At 40.0% G+C, this 23,999-nt stretch overlaps 2 protein-coding genes across 3 annotated transcripts; both read left to right on the forward strand.

Annotated features, from left to right (window-relative positions):
* Positions 1-1,153: 1,153 nt before the first annotated feature.
* Positions 1,154-8,839, forward strand: LOC121316761 (protein YIPF3-like). The gene is made up of 9 exons (XM_041251920.1): positions 1,154-1,553; positions 3,960-4,163; positions 4,621-4,727; positions 4,858-4,903; positions 5,350-5,442; positions 5,628-5,759; positions 6,092-6,205; positions 7,257-7,380; positions 7,759-8,839. Exons 1-9 carry the CDS (start codon positions 1,479-1,481, stop codon positions 7,887-7,889), a joined length of 1,026 nt encoding a protein of 341 aa, XP_041107854.1. The 5' UTR covers positions 1,154-1,478; the 3' UTR covers positions 7,890-8,839.
* A 1,130-nt stretch (positions 8,840-9,969) lies between these two features.
* On the forward strand, positions 9,970-23,554 carry lrrc73 (leucine rich repeat containing 73). Of its 2 annotated transcripts, none has more exons than XM_041251923.1 (6): positions 9,970-11,154; positions 12,482-12,642; positions 15,431-15,553; positions 20,244-20,344; positions 22,210-22,428; positions 22,676-22,764. In XM_041251923.1, the coding sequence occupies exons 1-6, from the start codon at positions 10,883-10,885 to the stop codon at positions 22,679-22,681; spliced, it is 882 nt and encodes a 293-aa protein (XP_041107857.1). In that variant the 5' UTR covers positions 9,970-10,882; the 3' UTR covers positions 22,682-22,764. The 2 variants fall into 2 exon arrangements, with proteins under 2 accessions (XP_041107857.1, XP_041107856.1); XM_041251922.1 differs by having other exon boundaries at positions 9,971-11,154; positions 22,210-22,408; positions 22,676-23,554.
* The last annotated feature ends 445 nt before the right edge of the window (positions 23,555-23,999 follow it).

The raw sequence follows: 23,999 nt of genomic DNA on the forward strand, positions 1-23,999 counted from the left end.
TCATATCCGATTTCTGCGGAAGCCACACTGTGTTTCTGGTAATACATAGCGTAGCTGCCTTAGTAACTTAGTGCCAGTAAAATTCATATTGGTAGTAGGCCTACATGTATAAGTACTGAAATCAGTGCACAGCACATTTAAATACTACAACAATACAGACATAAGAAGGATTCAGGCAGCACACATACACACTAGAAATGTACATTCACAAAGGTACATTCTATTCACATTTGAACACTCACATTCCCTGGACTCTGTGTATTCACATTTAAACACTCATATTCCCTGGGCCCTTGTATTTAAGATTTTGTAATATTCTTTTTAGATTCTGAAGACGCAGGCCGATATGCAGAATCGCTCATTTGAAATTTTAAGGTTTAATTTAGGAATGCAACGAAGCGTTCCAAAATATCCGGAAGTGTGTGACAATAGTGACGTTTTTGTTGAGCCAACGCTCAACAGCAGCGTTGAATATAGGTACGCACATATCGATAACATCGCTGCATATCTTAGCGACATTTGACAGCCTGTCCATGTAATTGTGCATGTCTCAAGTGGACTTTTAAATTATTATTATTATTTATTTAGTTGTTGTGGCTTGAATTAAATATAGTACAACTGTTGTGTTCACAAACCGCTGTAATTGCCATAGGCTTTATAAGTTGCCATAGACTACCACAGATTGTTTTCACCCCAACCTCTGGTTGCTAAGCGGAAGTGACGCGTTAACGAACGCATGCATTGACGACAAAAACAGCTCCCTCAAATATCATATCCGGTTGTCATTTAAAGGCGTAGTGGAAAGGAATTATAACTATGGACGACTAGGATTAATTCAACAGTATTCGTTGTGTCCCAGTCAGATATAGCTGGATATAACATCTGTGTTAAAAAGGACTACCTCTAATAAACAATACTATAAAGTACATGATAATCTTTTTACAACTTCAACTGAACCAGAACGACCAGAAAACCAGAATCTTTGCTGGATGACTAAATACTTGTTATATATAAATCCCTCTAAAAATCATTATAATTTAATGCATCTTTACATTTCCAGGAATACATTCAAATTATTATTATTATTATTATTATTATTATTATTATATTATTATTATTCACTTAGCTACAATTGCATAGCTGGCTGTTTAATGCCGATATTAGCCATATTGTAGCTACAGCATTTGGTTTTGTGCCATTAATAAGATGGCTTCCCCGAAAAGACAAACACGATTCTCGCGAGTGAGGAAAAGATCTGCCTAAATTTCCGCGAGAGCTTCCGCGATCTCCACGTCTCCAGGCTGCAATATCCTGGTTTGCAGTTTAACATTAGTGTGTTTGCGAGCACAGTGGTACGATTGGAACACATAGTAACTGCTGTCTCTGTGTTTTGTTCGATAAATAAACATCATTACATGTTAGTCGACAGACGTCAGTGAAAATTGTCTTGAAAAATAAGAATCTGAGCAACCACGAAGATGTCAACAACAGAAGCAAACAAGAACACAAGCAGCACAGAGTCGTGGGGAGGCTTCGATGACAACCCGATTCAGGTAAATAATAAGAGTAAAAACACAGTTACGATTAAACAGGTTAAAATAGTTATAGAGGATGCACAAGTACTAGATTTCATCATATCTAGCTACGGACTTTTTTTGTTTATATTTATAATTGATGAGCAATTAACTGAAGAGCAATTACAATAGCCTATGGAACATTCCTGGTATTATTAAAAATGAAGCCATCATCTAAATTTGATGCACAGCATTTTCATGGTTATAAAAATCCATTAAATTAAAAGCAGTGCAAACCTCAGCTGTCATGCTCCACTGTTGTGTGCAGGTGTGTCTGTTGTTCTAAACCTGATTGATTTGTTAATATTTGGTAATAAGTGTGTTTTGGTATTTGTATACATAATTCCATCTAGGGTTAAAATACGAGCTGTCACGTGATCACCGAGCTCTCAAAACCATGCAGAGTTTCATGATAACCAAAAATGTCATTCTCAACATATAGCCTTAATTAGTTCTGGCAATAAGGAGTCAGTTGGTTACTATTGTCTATGCATACTTTATATTATTGTGTCTTTACTGTAGTGTGGCACTTAAGGGATGGGAATAAGACTCCTATTGCAGGGCAGTTACACCCATTCCAGGTGTTAATGCAAGCTTAGCCACAGTGTATCTGTAGCACCCTGGAGGGGCACTCGTTCTTTAGATCGGAGTGGGATCAGTTAGGCAGAATACCCGGAGGAAATAAACTATGACCACAACAGTATACAGGGTAACAAACATTATTTTATTAAATACAGGTGGTTAACTGTATTTAACAAACAGGACAAGTCTAGAATACACAGTCACAGCATGGGGTTTGCACTATTCAATAAAACACTATAAATAGTTCATTATAATAAAGAACAAAGTGCACTGCTGCTCAATATGATCCACGAGACAGGGCTTACTAAAAACAACAATAAAACCCTGTCTCCAGCACTTCCAAATCCCCAATGCCTTTTACAAACACTAAATCTAAAACCATTAAACACACACACGCACGCACACACACGCACGCACACGGAGGGAGACAGGAGTCTCGCTCTAAATGTCGTCGGCTGTTTCATTCATTTCTCTCCCAACCCACCGCCGAACTCGTCTCTGCTCCTGCTGGCTGTGCGTCCAACCTCCACTCCAGACAAACCCGGGTTCACATTAATGACACAATCCCATCTCGAATGGATAAGATCAGGAACTTCTATACCAGGTGCCCAGCTTCTTCAGATTATCCAGTTGACAGCTGTGTGGGCTGAGAACAAGAGAGCATCAAGTGCCGGTGTGATCTGTGCTTAAATACGAAAGCAATGTGCAATGCAAAATAAACATGCTTTAAAACAAGGTGATAAAATCAAAACAAACTAACATTAAATCAGAGGTGATCAATCAAAACGTGATTCCTGTCATTTAAAATATTAATGAAAAGTGCCTAAATAAAGTGACGTGGGTCACCCCTTTACATAAAGGTAAAAAAAAGGTGTGATTTACTGCAATCATAGTAAAATCACAATCAAACTGCTATACAATGGGAGTCATATTTCCATCCTGTACTTTTGGTATATATTTTTTCTGATTCAGTCGTCACCGCTTAGAACGGCCGCGTTTGTGTTGCGTGATTCACCCACAGTAAGTGATGGATGGTATAAACTCCCACACAATAACCTGGCATTTGTCCCAGTCACCAGCACAGTAATCAAAACAAACAAGCAGGTACGTGGTTAGAAATCTTTATTAAGACATTTATTACACCAATAAAAAAAGATCTATTGAAACCTATGAATGTATTAAAAAGTAAAGCAAGTGCAGAAATGTAAAAACACTTTTACATTACTGCAAATTGTTTGGCAGCGAAGAACTCTGATACACAGCATCGAACAGAGACACATTATATTTCCACTGAATTTTTGTGCTGATGCTCATTGCTTTTCTCTTTCCAGCCATGCTTGCTGTTGCAGTCAGGGCTGTTTTTTCAAACTATAAAGCTGACACTGCGTGCAGAGATTAAATAGCCAAGGTACAGTACAGTAAAGTGCTGCCTTTTGTTATTTAAATCTATGTGACTGGCACACAAGAAGATCCAAACAGCTGAGTTTGCCTGAAATATACAGCGTGCTTAACATGGTATAAACGATGCCTTTGTTATTGAAATCAGTGGGAATGGGAATGGGAATGGCAAACGCTATTTGTCCGATATGAATGGCTGCATGAAATAAGTGGTGGATACTGTATTTCAAAATCAAAGGATATGAATCTCACTACAGTGTCCATTTTGTTGACTAGCACACCACTTCTTCTTCTTCAAACTACCTTGAATTGGGAGATGTAAGGGCTTGTCTTCAGCGCTCTTGGATTGCTTGCATCATTCAGTCGATCAAAGCTTCTTTTTTCCCCATTCCCGTTTCCCTGCAGTGTGCTGGCTCTGCGGTGATCGACATGGAGAACATGGACGACACCTCGGGGTCCAGTTTTGAGGACATGGGGGAGATGCATCAGCGAATAAAAGAGGATGAGGAGGTGTCGGAGGAGGCAGCAGCGACGGAGGAAGGGGATGACGGAGAGTTCTTGGGCATGAAGGGGGTCAGGGGGCAACTTGGCCGCCAGGTTGCCGATGAGGTGATTCCGGGTTGGCAGTAAAGGGTGGGCGGTTCAGCTCCCGGATTAGAGAATTCAGAGATCCCAATTGGGATCTCTAAGTTCATTTGATAAATTCCCCAGAAAATGTTTTAATTGTATTGATTAAAATTGTACACATACACACCTGGAAAACCTCATTAAGCTGGCACATCCAGCATATTTTTCAAGAGGGACACAGGAAACCAAGCAGACAAAAACACATTTAACATGATCGATTCTCACACACATCTCTCTTTAATCAGTGATCACATATACAAAAAAGCAATTGTGAATCAAATGTTTAAATCTACCCAGTGCAGTTGCATTTGCGATGGTAACAGACCCATGCTTGTAACAAGTGCACTTTAGTAAATCCAGAACAGCAGAAGGCTATGTGAGGAAGGTATTGGCAGATATTAACAGTCCTGAGAATTATTCTTTTGGTTTTGACTCTTAGGTATGGCAGGCTGGTAAGAGGCAGGCGTCAAAGGCTTTTAACCTGTATGGCAACATCGACATCCTCAGACCCTACTTTGATGTTGAGCCTATCCAGGTCAGGAACAGGTAAGACAGGTTTTTGAACATCTTATTTATCTATAGGATAAAGAGCCCAGCACAGTACACTTTTGTCCACTCAAATGACTATTTTCATTAAGTTCATTAAATAAAAGCTGATGTTTTTGCTTTCTTGCAGGTTATTGGAGTCTCTTATACCTGTCCGAATTGTTAACTTCCCACAGGTGATTGTGGTTTTTAGATCTGATTTTAAACCATGTATGGACTTAAAAACAAATGTATTGAAAAATATACTTGTGGTTTAAATTCTGAACAAAGGCCTGTTCAGGTGACCAGAACCCTTAAGTTCCAGGTGTCTATCCTGGATTATCTGGATCACAGTCTTTAAGTTAAGCTGGTTAACTAGAACAAAGGCTGCAAATCGCGCCTTTTTTAGCATTGTTATATGCTTTTAGAATAACAGCTATAATGATGAAGTATTGGGTACGACTAGGGATTGAAGATATAATTGATTGCAAGGTGTTAAAGCACTGTATTTTCAGTTGAAGTAAATGGTGTGTCTTTAGAATTCAAAACACTGGTACTTTTAAACTGTAGGGTTAACTTTTGATATTACCCAATGTATAAATGCAAATGTACAGTAATGTTTTTGTTGTTTTTTTACCGTTAGAAAATTGCAGGAGAACTGTATGGCCCACTGATGCTGGTTTTTACATTGGTTGCCATTCTCCTGCATGGAATGAAGACATCTGGAACTGTCATTGTGAGGAACTGTCTGAGACCCTTTTCAGAAGAGTGTTCTGAAGTTTAAAAAAACACAATCCTACCATTAGAGAAACCACCTTATATCACACATACATAAAAAACATTCCTTTTTAAATAAACTCTTCACAGCTGCTTGATCCTTGCCACACCTCACAGTTCAGACTCCTTTGTATGTCCCCTCAGAGAGAAGGCACATTGATGGGCACAGCCATAGGCACCTGTTTTGGATACTGGCTTGGCATCTCCTCCTTCATCTATTTCCTGGCGTACTTGTGCAATGCTCAGATCACTATGTTGCAGATGTTGTCACTTCTGGTGAGTGCTAAAGGACCGTACTATTCTTTAAACACACACACACACACACACACACACACACACATCCATTTTGTAGTAAACTGAAACATTCTTTTGGGTATTCAGAGTTTCTATTTGCAGTACATTTGGGTTTTCCTTAACTCTGTCATAGCAGCAGGTATGCCAGCTTCATTCATTAAAACTTTGATTCCCAGCGTTGTTCCTGAACAGTACTATTAGTATGTCGACATTGCAAAACTTAAAACCACAGATCATTGTATCTGTATAAGTATTTCACTGAACCTAATTAATAATTAGCCCTTTCCTAATATACAGAACGTGTTGTTTTACAGGGTTATGGTCTGTTCGGACACTGTGTTGTTCTGTTTGTGACCTATAGTGTTCACTTCCATTCTCTTTTCTACATCCTGTGGTTAGTCGTTGGAGGACTCTCAACACTACGTATGGTAAGAGTTAAAAAAATATATATATATCTTTGCTACAGTTCTGTTGAATATATATATATATATATCTGCCTAATAACATGCAGTTCTATTCCAGAAGTTATTTTTGATGGTCCTATATGCAGGATGTTCATTTTTTCTATCGTAAGCCTCTATCACGCTAGGACTCCTACCTGGGTCCTGAAGGATTCACTCACGCAAGGAACCTGAGAGCCATTTCTGTTTATTCTGCTCAGTCATGTTTCTATTGATTGAGACACACCATGAGCCAGATTGCTGCAGGGATGGTGTGGCACGATGAAGAAACATTTGCTCTAATCAACATTTGGGCCGATGATTCAGTCCAATGAAAGGAGCTTGGATGGAAGCACCCGTAACAAATATGCCATCTTAAAAGCCTGAACAGATGAAAGGGTGGTCGTGTGAATGTTGCTGCTTCTGGGGCATTGTGCAGTTGCTTCCATCATCTAGGTGACCCTGCTTCTTACAAAAGCAGTGTTAAAGCACGTCCCGAGCGACATGACACCAGCCCGTGACCCGGGTAGAGCGTGCCAGTGTGAAATCACGTAGCCGTGCCTCATGACACCGGCCCGTGACCTGGGTAGAGCGTGCCAGTGTGAAATCACGTAGCCATGCCTCATGACACCGGCCCGTGACCTGGTTAGAGCGTGCCAGTGTGAAATCACGTAGCCAAGCCTCATGACATCAGCCCGTGACCTGGGTAGAGCGTGCCAGTGTGAAAGGGGCTTTAAGTTGAGCTTCATGTCCTTGAATTGTTTTGACTATTTATAAATTGCATTCAGGAAATAAGCCAATTGAGTTCATACTATCAAAAAGTTTATTTTGCCAGGGTTACAACTACATTTATTTTCTTATAATATATATATATATATATATATATATATATATATATATATATATATATATATATATATATATATATATATATACACACACAGACACACACACACACAATGTATTTTCTAAGATTATTTGTGGATTTTCAAATTTGAGTTTTGGGTTAACTGTTTTTTTCTCTCCCATGATGGTGCAGGTTGCTGCTCTGATTTCCCGCACTGTGGGGCATACACCTCGTCTCATCCTGTGCGGGACCCTCTCTGCTCTGCACATGCTCTTTTTGCTTTACCTGCACTTTGCCTATCATAAAATTGTCGAAGGTGAGATGCTGTTGGCTTCATTTAATTTGAAATCCATATACAGGATGTTGCATGGGGTGGGGGGGAGGGGGGTGCTTAGACTATGCCAGGTTGGGATCTGGGGAAACAGGTTGAGGAGATCTGGCCATAGGTAATATTGTTGTTCTGTAATTAAGATATGTGTTAAATGGTATTGATAAGCTGTGTAATGTCCAATGTCTCATGCCATTGTTATATTGTCTACTAAGCAATAGATGTAAGCAACATATGATGAAGCTCTGCATGACAATATCACAGAATTATACGGCACCCCTTTTAAAACTTGTACTTGGTTAGTCTTTACTAAAATACAAATTGGTAAGGGTAAATTGCTAATGTAATGTTCCTGTGTTTTTAAAGGTATTTTGGACACCCTGGAGGGCCCCAATGTGCCCCCGTTTCAGCGAGTTGCCCGCGACGTCCCTGAAGTTTCAGTGGCCTTGGTGAACGCCACAGTAAAGACGATCGGCGTCGCTCTTCAGTCCTATTAATCAAGAAAATGAGCTCTGGAAACTACACAAGCAGAGATTTACAGTCCATCTTTGACAAAGAGTTCAGTTCATAACTGTTTTCGTTCTTGTCTCCAACCTTGTTTTACTTTTGTTTCGTGTTGCTTTAATTGAGTAACCTCTTTTTGGTAAAGTCATCATCTTCTGTTTCAAAATGCAAAGACCTCATGTTATGGTGTTTTAGTACAGTGTAAGAGGTCAAAAACACAAAATGTAATAAACCTGCAGCCATATATATGGAAATCATAAGCTGTTCCTGATGTGCCGTTGGTTGCTTAGTTCTGTTTGTCACTCACACATCGGTATGGCTGATCACATGGTTGCTTTGCATCCGAGGCTTACCCAGGACTTGACAGCAGGTCACTAGAGAGCAAGCAAGACACATATTTGGGTGCTTGACATGTGCAGATAATGTAATCTCGCACCTTTCCCAGGTCCATTATGTCATCTGATTTTTTTTTTTTTGTTTTTCTTTGTGTATTTAATAATAAAACAAATGTTTGTATATTTTAATCTGTTTTATCAAGCTGTGTTATTGAACCAGGATACAGTAGATTGCACATGTATTGATCTGCATTTTTCAGAAGAGTTTGTATTTTATTTTGGGGTTTGTTGTTACATTGGATTTCTTAGACAAACAAAGTGGGTTTGTGGCACCTAGGTCTAGGTGGGACATCTTTTTAAGGCTTTGATGTACAAGTCAGTGTCACTTGTCAATGCTTCCCAGCATCTCCCATTGGACTGCAGTGAAAGTGTATTCACTGGGACTGTGCTGCTGTTCTGGTGCATTGATCTACAGTGGCCTGTACTTTAATATGGGTTCCCTGTGGAACTGGGTCTTCGTAGGATTGTACATTAATAGTTCTTATCATGGGTTTACCTTTTTTCTTATGTATTATAGTTATTGTACAGAAAATAAAAATGTTCAAGAAGTGTGAATACAAGTTTCTTTATTGTTACTTTCTGCTGTTTGATTTATTTTAATAATGTCTTTTTTAAAACATCAATGTTCTTTACAGAATGAGATTCAAACTATATACAGGGTTCTTAAACTAGATTTTTATAGCTCTTTGCTCCAAACTGTCAACTGTATGTGTTTATTTATTTATTAATTTTTTTCAGAAATATAAAAGTTTAAAAGTCACTGGGCTATATCGACAGGTATAAACAGCTACGATTTAGTGGCTTGTAATGTTTCTTATTCAGTTCCAAAGGAGCTGAAAAGCTGTTCCCTTGGATTATATTTCTTTGCAGTTCAGGTCTAGTTTTGAAAAATGAGCAGGTGTTTTAAACAATTACAGCCTGGAGCGAACACTAGAATATACCCATATGATTATTTCACAACTAAAATGTTAAGATTGCATTTGCATGAAATACCATACCTTATACAGAACGTAATGCTTGATTACAAATGCATGAATTCTGCTTCTGAGATTGCTTTTATAAAACCATTAAAGATGCGGAAGATTGTGTAAATGCTGGATCTGGTCATGCTGTTTCTTTAAAATGTAACCACCTTTATAGATGTTAAACTTTTAGTATATATTTATTGAACTTGGCACTAATCTGGTTTGCCTAACATTCTCTTACAAAGAATGAAATGCCATACAAAGCAAGGGATTTTTTTTTAGATTTTTTTTTTTATGACAGACTGTTGGCTCTACTATGAGTTTAGTAAGACACACCTGAGCTACTTACCTAACATGTGGCTAATCAAGCTTGTATTAAAAGCTGGAAAGGTGAAACTGCTACCAGATTAAATTATTTTTAATTATGTTGCATGCATATGTGTGTTTGCAAAGGGGCTACTCAAACACACACACACACACACACACACATATATATATATATATATATATATATATATATATATATATATATATATATCTAACACATTCAGTTAACGATCTCCAGCACTCTTAACAGGCCTGAAGCGAAGTTACTGCTACAACAGACTGAACTAATCGCGCATGATTGCTTCAAAGCACGACTTGCTCACTTGGTGCACCTGTTAGATCTATTGCTCTGACTTACAGCTCATCCTTCTTCTCAGACAGGCAGCGCTGGAACGAGCCAAAAGAAACTCACACATGCATAGACCTGACACCAGCAATATAGTGGATACGAATAATCTATATACTTGATAAGACAGGCCCTGATGAAGGGTAATCATGCAGTCTGTTAGTTTCGGTGCAGATCACCTGCTGCTGATGGGGATTGCGTGGCTGTGAGAATTTTCGGAGTGTTTTTTTTTTTTTGGAATGCTGTGTGTTGATATAAAAAGCAGGGTGACATTGAAGCTGCCGTGTCCATAGTAACCGGCACCTGCAGAGGATGCAAACAAACCTTGTTCCGCCAAGCTTTCAATGCTGTAAAACCGTAGCCAGAGAACTAAATCATGACTAGAATGCTAACTGATTGCAGTATTTCTAGTAAAATGCCGGGACGATAAGATAGGGGAATTGAAGAGCGAAGAAAGGCGCGTATTGTTATTAAGACTCCTCGTTTACATACATTTTACAGTAATAATAATAACAATAACATTTAGAGATCGGTAATGCATTGCTAAGTTGCAGTAGTTTATTTAAGGAAATATTCCAGAAGCGTTGATCCAGCAGTCGCATTTTTGGTATTGATCGCAATGAGAAAAACAATCGCATTTTATTAATTTATTTTAAAGTATTTGTAGAATTGCAGCGCGGCTGACGTTATATTTTTAATCTAATTATTATGATGTATAATAAATATCGAATTAATTCCTAATTTGAAGCTCAACACACACACACTGGAAATTGACTAATATTAATAGCCTTATAAAGGGTATTATCCATTTTTAAATTAAAATAAATAAATAAGTGTGGATTAACAGTTCTTCTGCATTAAGATTTGGGAGGCTGCGCGCTGTTGATACTTGGATGGGTGTTTTTACTGATCGCTCGTTACTTTAGTGCTTAATTTAACATACGACGGTGAACATGCTGCCAGGCTCAATTCAGATCACAGGTGAAGCCCTTTCTGGAGCTGAGATTAAAGACATCTGCGATAGCTTGAAGGAAAACAGCGTGCGGCTCCTGTCTGTGCGGGGTTGCCAGCTCTCAGACCGGGATTTCGGGCGGGTGTGCCGCGGTGTCGCCGAGTGCCATGCGCTGGCTCAACTGAACCTCAATCTGGGGGTGGTCTCCAACATCAGCAGGGTCAAACAGCTCGCAGAAGCGCTGAACACCAACAGATCGGTCCACACTTTATTGTGAGTTTATTGCACTGTATTAACAATAATAATAATTATAATAATAATCGTCAATGCAGGTATGTTTAATGATTTATATATATAAAAAAAAAAAAAAAAAAAAAAAAACTAACAACACCGTTGTTTTCATTTGTGTCACCTAGCTGTATTTAGTTCACTATATGAAACGTGTTTGAAGACCTGTTAATGTGATTCAAATGTTATGGCATGGTTTATTCTGTACCGTTTTATTTTTAATGTGCCCTTTTGATTTTCTGTTATATTTTTTATTTTAAAAGAAATGGAACATGATCATATGAAACACTGAAATATACACTGGAATTAACACATACCAGTACTGTGAAATAAACGTATTACATGTATTTGTTTTGTATAGTTTGTAAGTAATACGTGTGCTGTAGTAGAGGACAGTGGGTGATATAAGCAATTACAAGGTTTACAGTTCAGGTACATCTTAGAAAATAATTACTTACTTCTTAAATATATAAATTGGATTACGTACAGTAACAAGTTACCAATGGCATATATATATATATATAATATATATATATATATATATATATATAATATATATTATATATATATATATATATTTTTGTATTTTACAGATAAAACAGCAATGTAAACCATTGATTCATGGGTTTTGTGTAATACAGCACTTACTTGCATTTTATTCTTTATACAACTGTGTTCTGCTTTAGCACAAGCTTGTGCTGTCCCCATTCTTACACCAGCTCTAAACTGAAATTGGGTCACTTTTAAAACATATTTATAGTGTATAAAACAGGGAAAATACATCAAAGCTACCAGCGTATTGACTCAGTCGTGCAAAGGTGAACACTTTTCAGTCTTAAGCTTTAGAAATAAACATTCTCTGTACGTCAAGGCAAATTAAAATTTGATTAGATCTGTGCAGAAACATAAAGATCTTGGAATAACTGTGGCAATACCCAGGATCCCCTGTGCCTCTGCTGGGAAGATCAGACAGGTACTATATAATATATCGGGGCACATTCAAAAAAAAATTATCACCGTGGTAAATTAAGAGAATTTCACAGTGGAGACCAATACACTACCCATGGATATAAGAATGAGAACCAAAATCATTTTACATTAAACTCATTGAGAGAAACATACAGACAAAAGGTTTTTAGGTCAGAGCCCTGACAAACTTGCATTAATGCTTTAATACTTTAATGCTGGGTTTGTAATATTAGCAGTTTTACACACAAAAAAGCACAGTGAGCACAGTGGTGAATGCTTTGTAAATGAATATTGCCCAATACATGCCAAACCAAGTCACTAAGGTGCTTTGTTTCCAATGCAGTCTCCACGGAAGCCCCCTGACTGACACAGGGCTGGCCTGTCTGAACCCAGCGCTGTCTACTCACCCCTCCCTCGTCTCGCTGGACCTCGGGGACTGCATGCTGGGGGATGAAGGGCTCCAGCTCATCTGCGGGATGCTGCCACCAGATGGCGCCAAATCAGGTAGACAGGGGAACACCTCTCACGGGCACGGACAGAAAAGCACTTGGGTCACTTTTCATTGAGATCCAGGTAAAACAGACACATGAGGGTTATCATGGAGACAGTTCAGAATTGATTGCTCCAGGGTGAAACTTGGTAGGTTGCTGCAAGAATTCAAGCACTGGTGTTTAGTTGTAGCATTATTAATCCATAACTTTAATGTTTAATCATAATGTATGCTACAGTGCTGAAAAGAAAGTAGAATCAGTGAAACAGTATGCAGGAAGTCAGTCTTGTTTGTTTGTGTAATGTAATGTTTGTTTCAAACCTCTTGTTTATGCTGATTTTCCAATAGGTATTAATGTTAAAACACAATTGTATAGCCAGCTTTTAAGCTACAGACTTGCAGCCTGTGTGACAGGAAAGGATCTCACCATACAAGATGAATATTCAGCCCTTTGTTACTCATTATGATAAAAAATGCAATTGCTTTTCATTGCTGTCATTTTTGCTGAAACAAAAAACTGTCAACAAGTAGATTGCGGATAGTAAGTGAAGAATGACATAAAATTGTCAGCATTTCAAATTTGCAGACAGCTAATATGCTTGTTTTATACTGTTTCACAGAGCACTCTGTTTCTGTCATTTGTGACACAAGGTGACACTTCTTGGACTGATTATTAGGTTACGTGGCCGCAATGCAATGCAGTCTGAAATCTAAGGGCTGAACTAATGTGGATGGTAAGTCTGGAACCAACCTGAATACATGCGACCCTGGAGCACCCAACCTGAATACTTGCGACCCTGGAGCACCCATCTGAATACATGCGACCCTGGAGCACCCAACCTGAATACATGCGACCCTGGAGCACCCAACCTGAATACATGCGACCCTGGAGCACCCAACCTGAATACATGCGACCCTGGAGCACCCATCTGAATACAGGCGACCCTGGAGCACCCAACCTGAATACATGCGACCCTGGAGCACCCAACCTGAATACGTGCGACCCTGGAGCACCCAACCTGAATACGTGCGAACTTGGAGCACCCAACCTGAATACGTGCGAACCTGGGGCACCCAACCTGAATACGTGCGAACCTGGAGCACCCAACCTGAATACACGCGACCCTGGAGCACCCAACCTGAATACATGCGACCCTGGAGCACCCAACCTGAATACATGCGACCCTGGAGCACCCAACCTGAATACGTGCGACCCTGGAGCACCCAACCTGAATACACACGACTCTGGAGCACCCATCTGAATACATGCGACCCTGGAGCACCCATCTGAATACATGCGACCCTGGAGCACCCATCTGAATACATGCGAACCTGGAGCACCCAACCTGAATACATGCGAACCTGGAGCACCCAACCTGAATACGTGCGACCCTGGAGCACCCAACCTGAATACACACGACTCTGGAGCACCCATCTGAATACATGCGACCCTGGAGCACCCATCTGAATACATGCGAACCTGGGGCACCCAACCTGAATACATGCGACTCTGGAGCACCCAACCTGAATACATGCGACCCTTAATAGTTCTGTAATGTGTATGCATTGTGCCCTCTCATTATTATTATTATTATTATTATAATAAATAAAACATAAATAAATAATAATTTAGTATGTCTAATTGTAATTTTCCCCCTGATTTTCTCCCAATTTGGGATGCCCAATTGTTTTCCTCCTCACTGCATTGATTCCCCACGCGGCTCAGGAGACACAAATATTCAACGGGTGTCCTCTGATCCCATGACCAAGCCAGCTTTCTTTTTCACCCAGGAACTCGAGAGCGGATGTCAGCGATCTACTGACCTCTAGAGGACAAAGGCCAGCACTGCAGGTGTCTGCTCTGAGCACACTGAGTGCCTCGCCAGCAGGGTTCGCTGTAGAGCGATGAGAGAAACAGTCCCTGCCAGTTTTACCTCCCAAACCCACGGGAGCCAATGTGACATTCCCTTTGAAGACTGGTCTATTTCGCACAGCCAGGATGCAAACCTGCGCTGTAGGACTAACCCTGCGCACCATGTGACGGTGCTTCTACCAGGGGAGCCACTCAGAGTCCCCGCTGCCCGCTTGTTATTGCTAAGGGAATTAAATTAGTAAAGAGCCCTGTTAAACTGTATTACATACATTATGTGCAGAATTACACACATAAATAATAAGATTGCTGTCACTGTCAAGGAACTGGAACAATTAATTACAAAAAAAGTGCGGCCTTCTCAGGCTTGGTCTAACTGGCTCATTCAATTGGAAAGAAAAGGAGTCAGTGTGGAGATGCTCCCTCCGTCGCTTTTCATGTGGGTCTTTGTGGAATTTTAAAGGAAACCCATGAAAGTCAATGAAAGGATGCTGCACACACGCAGCAGGAGGCTCTGGCCTGCGCTGCATTTTGAACCATCTTGTTTTAAAGTAGCCTTTCGTCTAATAAAGTGGGGGAGGACAACATAGTGTTACAAATCAAGTACCGTAAAGTAATGTTGATTCAAACGCTGTGACCAGGCGTCATATCGGGGAAGTAGAAATCCACAGCCAGGCACAGTGTTTGATCAGCTCAATGTGTTACTTGTAGTATCATTTCTGTGGTTCCACTAGGGTTCACTCAGGGTACTACAATGCTATTAGAATGGTAGCGCAGTGTTTTTCAGGTTTTTTTTTCTGCAAGGACTGTGAGTTTAGATTTCCAGAGCTATTCATCACATTGTCATAGAACCACTTTTGGAATGAGAAAAGATTTCAAGATGTAATTCTGCCCAAGCTGATGCTAATAACACCATTCTCTCTCTTCCACAGGACTGAAGGAGTTGACCCTGAGCGCAAACCCTGCCGTCACTTCCAAAGGCTGGGCACGGCTGGCCATTGCTGTAGCCCACAGCTCCCAGCTGCGTGTTTTAAACCTGGACTACAACCCCTTAGGTAAGAGGATGTAAGGGGAGTGCTTCCTGCTGCAAACTGCGACCTCCAGTAACAAGCTAACAGATAGTCCTGCACCACACACACCCACACACAGAGGGCTGGCAGCTCGGAGAATGACTTGCTCAGAGGTATGGCAGTGGATCATTAAGCATTGGCACACAAAGCTGGTTAGCAGTTTGAATCCTGCCAACACCGGGAGCAAGTGAAAGTCTGGTGTCTGTTGTGTGTCCTTGTGTGTGAAATGAGTCTGTCGTCTTGGCTCGGTTCTCAGTGGACAGGTGTTCACTTCCAAAAAACACCATCACAGTCGGAGGGCAGGATGCAGGTCACATTGTGGGACTGTAACGTTTTCATGATTACTGTAGTGCTAAAAATAGTTTTGGGATGTTCAGATTAAACATTAGAAATCCTCAAATCCGGTATTGAAATAAGCTTGAGTCATTTTAATGTAAAAAAGGGACAGAGTGCTGGTAATATGCAGATAGCTGACAGTCTGTGCTGGGAAAGGGGTCTGAATTTTCAACCTTCTACATGTTAGTATGAGTGTGATCACCATGGACACAAGTACAGGCCTGGCCTGCATTACGCATTCTGAAAATAAGTGTGTCAATGGGTTCCTTCAGACACATGCTTTATATACATCTCTGAATACCCCCCCCTCCCCCCTCTCTTTCTCTCTCTGTCTGTATATATATATAACATTAAGCATACGTGTGTTTAACTGTTAGATGTATATTCAATAAAATAAAATAGGTACGCCCCTATAAGCCAATGTGTTAACAAAAATCCCAACTTGTGCTAACATTCAAAAAGCCCTTCATTTAAAAGATAGAACAGGGACTAAATGCAGGCGCTCTGGTTTTTTGATCAAAGCTGCTCCTTACTTGGCAAGAGAGTCTAATTTTGCCAAACAAGGGCAGGTGTAATAACAGCTGCAGACTAATGATGAAGAATGTGGACAGGTATGACAGAATTTCGGTCAGTGGAGAGGGAGAGCTGTATAATGTGAGAATCAATCTTCAGCCTGTCTGTGGGCTAACAGATTACTCTCTTGTTTCTGAGTTGATCAGTGCATGCAAACTCTGTCAATGTCTTTTATTGCATCTTGGCTTGTTCTGTGCCAATACAAAATTCAGCACATGTGCTGAATTAATGCCACAGTATAAATGTATATAGACACACACAATATATACATACCCACACTAGTCAACGTTATACCATCCCTGTACAAGAGTAAATAAGAGGATGTGATCAAATAAAGCCCACATTACCAATAGGAATATGCCGAATTGCATAGCGGTTGTGCGATGGTTATAAGCAGGATCCGCACAAGCCACCAATGCATCAGACTATTTAGACGCAATTTATGTACAGTAGCTCCAAACCATATACTTTTGGGCCCAAATCAAACAGTGATAGAAAAAAAAACCAACGCGTCTGCTGTTTTAAAAGGTGAATGTGCCAGCACATTTCCAATCTACTCAATTATTCATTTAAAAGCTTTTAAAAAGACTGGATTGCTCTGTGCAGATTGATGCCCCTAAAATGTATGGAACTGTAGGACGCTTGTGTAAAGGAAAAAAATAGCACTCACCAATATGTTTTCCCAGACTAGAGTTCAGTTATATGAAATTACTGAAAGTTAGACAGCAGGTTATAGGATTTTCATGGCTGTACAATACAGTTCTAGCAATGTCAAACAGTGTGTGCTATGTTAGGGGATATGTAAAAAGAATCGGAAAACGGCTGCTGCGTTGAGAATTCTCTTGAGGCATGATCTACTCTCACACATTGAAGTAGGACACTCAAGTTTAATGCAACTTCTAAATTTAGGGACTAAATTGTCTTCGAACAGCTACCTTTGAGATAGGGTTATCTCTTCTAAAAGGTTATATTGGAATACTGTAGTAAAAGCAATGCAGTAAAGTGCAGTGAAAGCATGGTAAAGAATGGTGAATTCATAACCCACAGTGAGGGTAAAAGTGTGACTGTATTGCACTTCTGGCTGTCAATCTATGTGACATAGATTAAAGTTTACCTTTTCTGTAAAGGGTTGTTTACCGTTTAAACCAAGGTGTCAAACTTCTGGCTTTCCTTCAATATTATATATATATATACACACACACACACACACCGCGCATCAAAAGAAACTTGTCACTATTATAACACATTTATTTTCGAAAAAAATAAGGTATATAAATGATGGACATTGACAAAATGTTTTTGGTTTCTTTTTAATCACTCTATCATTCATCCTTGCTCATGACATGCTTGAGTGACTATGACTGAAGCATATGCACTTAATCACCTAATTAGCGAGACAGTTGATTGGACACAGGATACGGAGTGATTTCAGCTGTTGAATTGCAAGCTTGAATAAAAGCAATAAAGAAAATCACAGAAAAAAAACAATATGCCACGTCTGTCAAGAGAGCAGCGCCTTCATGCAGTCGGCATGTTGGAGGCTGGACTGGGACAGCGTACTGTGGCTCGCTGTCTTGGGTGCTCAAAAATAATAATAATAATAATAATAATAATAATAATAATAATAATAATAATTAGTCTTTTCCTTGGTAATTGATTTGAATATTTCCAGATATCGAGCAGTTATTAAAAATGCTTCCGGGAAAGTTGCCTTGTAATTGGACAGCAGAAGCAGCGTGCGCTTCGGAAGAGCTTGATGAAGAAACCGGTTCAGTTTGCCCGACAGTACTTCTCTCTGTACTACTTACAGCAACTAGACAAATCTCAGAGGTGCTCGGATTTTAGCCATTCCTTAATTGACATCTTATTAAAAAGGTTGAAATTTACTTTAAACGACATTTTGTTAATAGCTGATGGAGTGATTTTGTTTGATTTGTTTTACAAAGATTATCTATGCCCTTAGAATCTGAATGCTATATATATATATATGTGGTGTGTATATATATATATATATATATATATATATATATATATATATATATATATATGTGTGTGTATATATATATATATATATATATATATATATATATATATATATATATATATATATATATAATATATATATATATTGGCATTATATATAACGTAAAAGTACATTAATTTCAACAGTTACTACTTCCTATGGGTTCCCTGAAAGAGAAGACGACCACCAACAGCATTATGTATGTGATATGCCTGCCCAGATTTTAATCCCTCGGTGGGCGGGACCAAGTGCGTCACCCCAGGAAGGGGCCAATCGGCAGCTCTGATATAAAGAGCTCAGCAATACCTACCCAATAGGCAGACATCTCCCATACATAATGCTGTTGATGGTCGTCTTCGAATTGAAAGGGAACCAGAAGACCCTGTGGCCCTCGAGGACTGCCATGAAAACCCTGGTTCAAACTGTGATATACATTTTCACTGTAGACAGGTAGATTTGATTTTGTGTCTATGGTCATCATATTAATAATATATGTCATGTAATATAGTAACATACTTTCACATGCAGTATTAAATTACACTGGTTTAAAATGCATACAGATACGATAAATGATAAAACATTTTCAGGTTTGACTTTTCTCCAAAATAAATCTCGCCACGACACGGTCGTACTTGTGTCAGCGCTGTGTTCGTTTTGGAAGTGACTTTGACTCTTAAGTCTGAGGGCTTCCTTTGCCAGGGTTTCAAGATGCAGATCACTGTGCTGTGTAGATATATCTTCCCAACGTGCTCTGTGGAAATCTCCAGACAGTACAAGACCTCACAACAGCAGTGCTGCAATTGAAAGAGCCGTCCTAATCAGTTTCCATGACAGCGGGTTCTGAGTCAGATCAGAGAGCTATGTCAGCGCTGTAGTTTTTCAATGATCGCTGCTCTGAATCGATTTAGCTCTACCAGCATTACGAGATTATGATTAGTTTTGCAAATCATATTATTAGAAGGCTAGTTCCCTGCGGTTTAAAACATATTTAGGTACTTGAGCTGAAAATACCAGCTTTATACAATATATGTTTCCTGTAGTTATTCACAAACACGCATTTCATTGATGATGTCCTACTGCTGGTTTACAGGTTAGGGTACAAGAGAGAGCATGCCAAAAAAAAAAAAAAAAAAAAATTATATATATATATATATACCTCCCTTTAAATGTTGATTAGTAGTTGTAAAGCTGTCTCTGCAACCTAATAAGAGAAAACTACTAATTAAATACTGGAGTTTTTTTTTTTTATTTTGCTACAAATCAAGGAGATTTTAAATGATAGACTTGCTATCAGTGTGCATTCCATACTGGGGATTTTATGCTGAAAAGGAAATCTGTCAGGACAACTCTGTTAAACAAGTACAAATAACAAAAGCACAAAGATAATCCAGGGACTGCAAGAATGAAATGCAGTTAGGATCAGCAATGGGCAATTGACTAATTTGTCACATCTGTTTGAAATAAAGATTAAGCGAAACAGAATCAGAATGAAGGTAAAAACAAGTGACATTTTTTTGTAATTAACAGCTTTTTCTGAGTTTAGATGATCAGAAATGAAATCTGAAAACATTAAGCTCTATTTATAATGTACTAAAATGGACAGTATAGGATCTGAAGCAGCAATAAACACCATCTGACATGTAGTTTAATTGCAAAACCCTCTTTAAAAGAGGAGCCAAATCAAGTCTACTTGTCTACAGTGAAAAACGTACAATATACCAAGGGCTTCGTGTTGCTGTATAGGAGACCAGATCGCCGGGATGCTGGCTGTTGCTGTGGCATCGAGTCGGACTCTGGAGGTTTTGGATCTCGAGGGAACAGGCCTCACCAACCAGTCTGCACAGGTCAGCACCCTCTTCAGCTTTACTGTGGCATTTACTGGCTGGTTTACTTCACTGTCACTCTGTATTACATTAATAGTGTATATATTTAAAACAAGCTAGTAGAACACATTCTTTGGAATTAACCCAGTTGCTACTATACGGTGGTACTGTGGGCTTTATTTTCAAAGAATTTCCACAGACCTTAATCTGTGGAATCCAAGAGTTAAATCTAATCCTGTTCCAGCATACTGCCCCATTCCCCACCCCTGAAGTGGAGATTCAGGCTTTGCTGTGTGCTTTAATAACACTGTGTAACAAAAAAAAAAATATTTTCTTGTTCCTGGGTAGTAAGTGTTATTTCCTAATTGCTTATGCCTCAAAAGTATAGAACATGGCTATTATTCCCCACAAACTTTGCTTTTGTGATCAGGACAGTGATATTTCAAAATATCACTATTTCCAATGGGAAAACGGGCAAATGTGTGTCTTTTCGTTCACATAAAGTCAGAAAAAAACAACATATGAATCCAAATTAACATGTACTAATACTAAAGTAATACAAAGATAACTACAAAAGATTTAGAAGTGAGTAGCTTTTCGAGATTTACAATTATACTGTAAATACAATATAATTGTAAATCTCGAAAAACTACTCACTTCTAAATTAGCAAAGTTTGTGGGGAATAATAGCCATTTTCTATACTTCTGAGGCATAAGCAATTAGGAAATAACACTTACTACCCAGGAACAAAAATTGTGTTACATAGTGGAATCAAAATGACCAGAGGCTTGGAACTATGGCGAGGCTGGCGTATAAACCTATTTGAATCAGTTCCCACATCTCAGTTCAGTGCTGGCCTGGGTAATGCATGAGGGAGCGGAGCGCCAACCCTCTTTATCATTTGATTTTGTTCGCGATTCTGAATTCCAGAACACCTTTCCTTACAGGATACCAGCAGAGAGCTGGGCTTTTAAATACATTGTCTTTAACAGGGGGAAAAGGGGCGTCTTTTTCAAGATTGCCACAATGTTCTTTTCTTTCATCCATATTTTTGAGTTGGAAATCCTGGCAGCTACAGTTTATCTTCTAGATGTTCCTTATAGAAACAGTTTCCGCCTGCACAGCATGTAATCCAGTTGCACAGTGTCAGATTTCTGGGTTTAATGGTGCTACCCGGTCTGTTGTCAGAACAGTTTGTCCCAACACTCCGTCAGCAGGAATAGTTTTTCTTGGTGGAAAGGAATGAGTCTGTGAGCAGAGGGTGGGATAGGCAGTCAGTGGTTCCCCTGTCTAGAGCCATGGTACTTCAACAATACATGTCCTCTCCCTGCAAATCCACTGGCAGCTATCCTACCAGGTTTTGTATAATAGCACAGTGCGTTTATTAGTGTTTTTTTTTTTAAAACAGCCCATTGCACATTGAAAATCTCAGAGTGGTACACCTGGTAAAAGCACAGCCATGTGTGTGCAGGGCGAGTCTGGGGAGCACATGTTCACGTCTTGGCTGTACGAAGTCACCGGTCTTCCAGAGAGAGCGTGGCATTGGCTCTGGCGGTTCTGTGGGTTAGGGAGGCAAAACCGGCAGGGACTCTTTCTTCTCGTCGCACGTACTTTGCTGACCAGGCGCCTAGTGAGCTAAGGCGGACACCTGCAGGGCTGGCCTTTGTCCTCCAGAGGTTGTTAGCTCGCAGACATCTGCTCTCGAGTTCCTGGGTGTAGAAGTGGAAGCTGGCTTGGCTTGGCAGTGGGATCGGAGGACGCCCACTGAACCTTCAGTTTCCCTGAGCTATGTGGGGAATTTCTGTGGTGAGGGGAAAAAAATATTGGCTATTCTAAACTGAGGAGAAAATTGGGGGTAAAATAAACAGATGTTTGTTTTCTCCAGATCTTCCTGGACATGGTGGAGAACTACCCGACATGCCTGAGGGTGCTGATCCTGGCTGAGAACAACATCAGCACGGAGCTACAGCAGCAGATCTCGGACCTGCTGTCCGAGGGGGAGGAGGAAGAGGACAAGGAGGGGGAGGCACGGGGGAGCGCCGGGGGCAGGGAGCGGGAGAAGACCACCTGGGTCTCACAAAGCAGTAAGGAACCAGGCCTGCAGGTTTCTTCAACCTTATCTTCTCGCTATGCCCTGGCAGGGGGGCGGTAGTTGGGAATAGGAAGTCCACTACCTGTTTTGTGCATGGGGGTTGGGCAAGGTGCTGTACTGTGATAAATTCTGGAAAGATGTTGTACTACTGGATGATCTGTAACATATGACCACTTTTGTAACTGTCTTCTCTGAAGGACTGCTCATTTGTATTGTCTAATCAAACACAAATCAAATTCTACCTCTCTCTCTCTCCCAGATTTAAGTTCACACATGGTCTTGGTGACGTCAGGACTTGGAGACAGCCTATTGGCCGAAACAGAGATGTGACCCTGGAAGTCTGTCTCCCAACTGCAAGGCAGCCTGTCACACGATGCTGTTAGTGAACAACCAATCACTTGGTCATGCATGGTTTTTTAGCACTTGTACATAGATTTAAACAATGTTATAAATAGGCACAGGCTTTGAACACAAGGTGAGTTAAAAGAGAACTATTTATTTTAAAGATGTACATTTAAAATTGAAACCTGTGTGTTCAGGGTTTACATTAACTTCTGACTATAAGGGTGTAAAGGAAAAGTGCAGTTTGCTGCTGTTTTTACTGAATGTAAAAAAAAGAAAAATGAAAATAAACACATCAATTCCATTAAACTAGCCAGAAACAACTTGCAAGTCAGATACGTTAACAGTTTGTTCAAAGCTAGCTTTATAGAGTTAAAATGGTTTATTTCCGTTCAGAAAAAAGGGGGGGGGGGGGCTTTGACTTGAAAATAAAGGTCTACGGTAAAGAGGTGTCCGAATAAACATATTTACACCTTCCTAAGAAACATTTTGTGTGGTTATTTCAAAGCAAAAAACATCAGTGTGTTAGTGTTCGTTGACATTGAAATACAGGAGCCCCCCCAGTGTGTTAGTGTTCATTGAAATACAGGAGCCCCCGCCCCAGTGTGTCAGTGTTCATTGAAATACAGGAGCACCCCCAACACAGTCTGTCTGTCCAGGTGCTGCTTTTGCCAGTCAGTAGCCACTTTCTATTTTTGACACTGGCTGCTTGATCTTGCAGTAATTTGTAGAAAATGAATTTAAAATAAAAACCGAAATTGCTTGGTTGGATAAGAGTCCACCCCCCTTGTAATAGCATTCCTAAATCACACGCCAAGTTAAGTGGCCTCCACCAGTGTTAAATTGTAGTGATTCACATGATTTCAGGATAGATTCAGCAGTTCCTGTAGGTTCCCTCTGCTGGGTAGCCCATTTCAAAGCAAAGACTCAATCATGAGCACCAAGGAGCTTTCAAAAGAACTCCGGGACAAAGCTGTTGAAAGGCACAGATGTGGAAGGAGTATGGCACCACCAAGACCCCTGCCTAGATCAGGGCGTCCCTCCAAACTGGATGACCGAGCAAGAAGGAGACGGATCAGAGAGGCTACCAAGAAGCCAATGGCAACTTTGTAAGAGCTACAGACTTTTATGGACAAGACTGGTCAAACTGTGCATGTGACAACAATATCCCAAGCACTCCACAAATCTGGCCTGTATTTTACTCAAGAAAGCCCACCTTGAATCATGTTTGAAGCATGCAA

This window comes from Polyodon spathula, chromosome 6 (assembly GCF_017654505.1).
Source record: "Polyodon spathula isolate WHYD16114869_AA chromosome 6, ASM1765450v1, whole genome shotgun sequence".
Taxonomy (NCBI): domain Eukaryota; kingdom Metazoa; phylum Chordata; class Actinopteri; order Acipenseriformes; family Polyodontidae; genus Polyodon; species Polyodon spathula.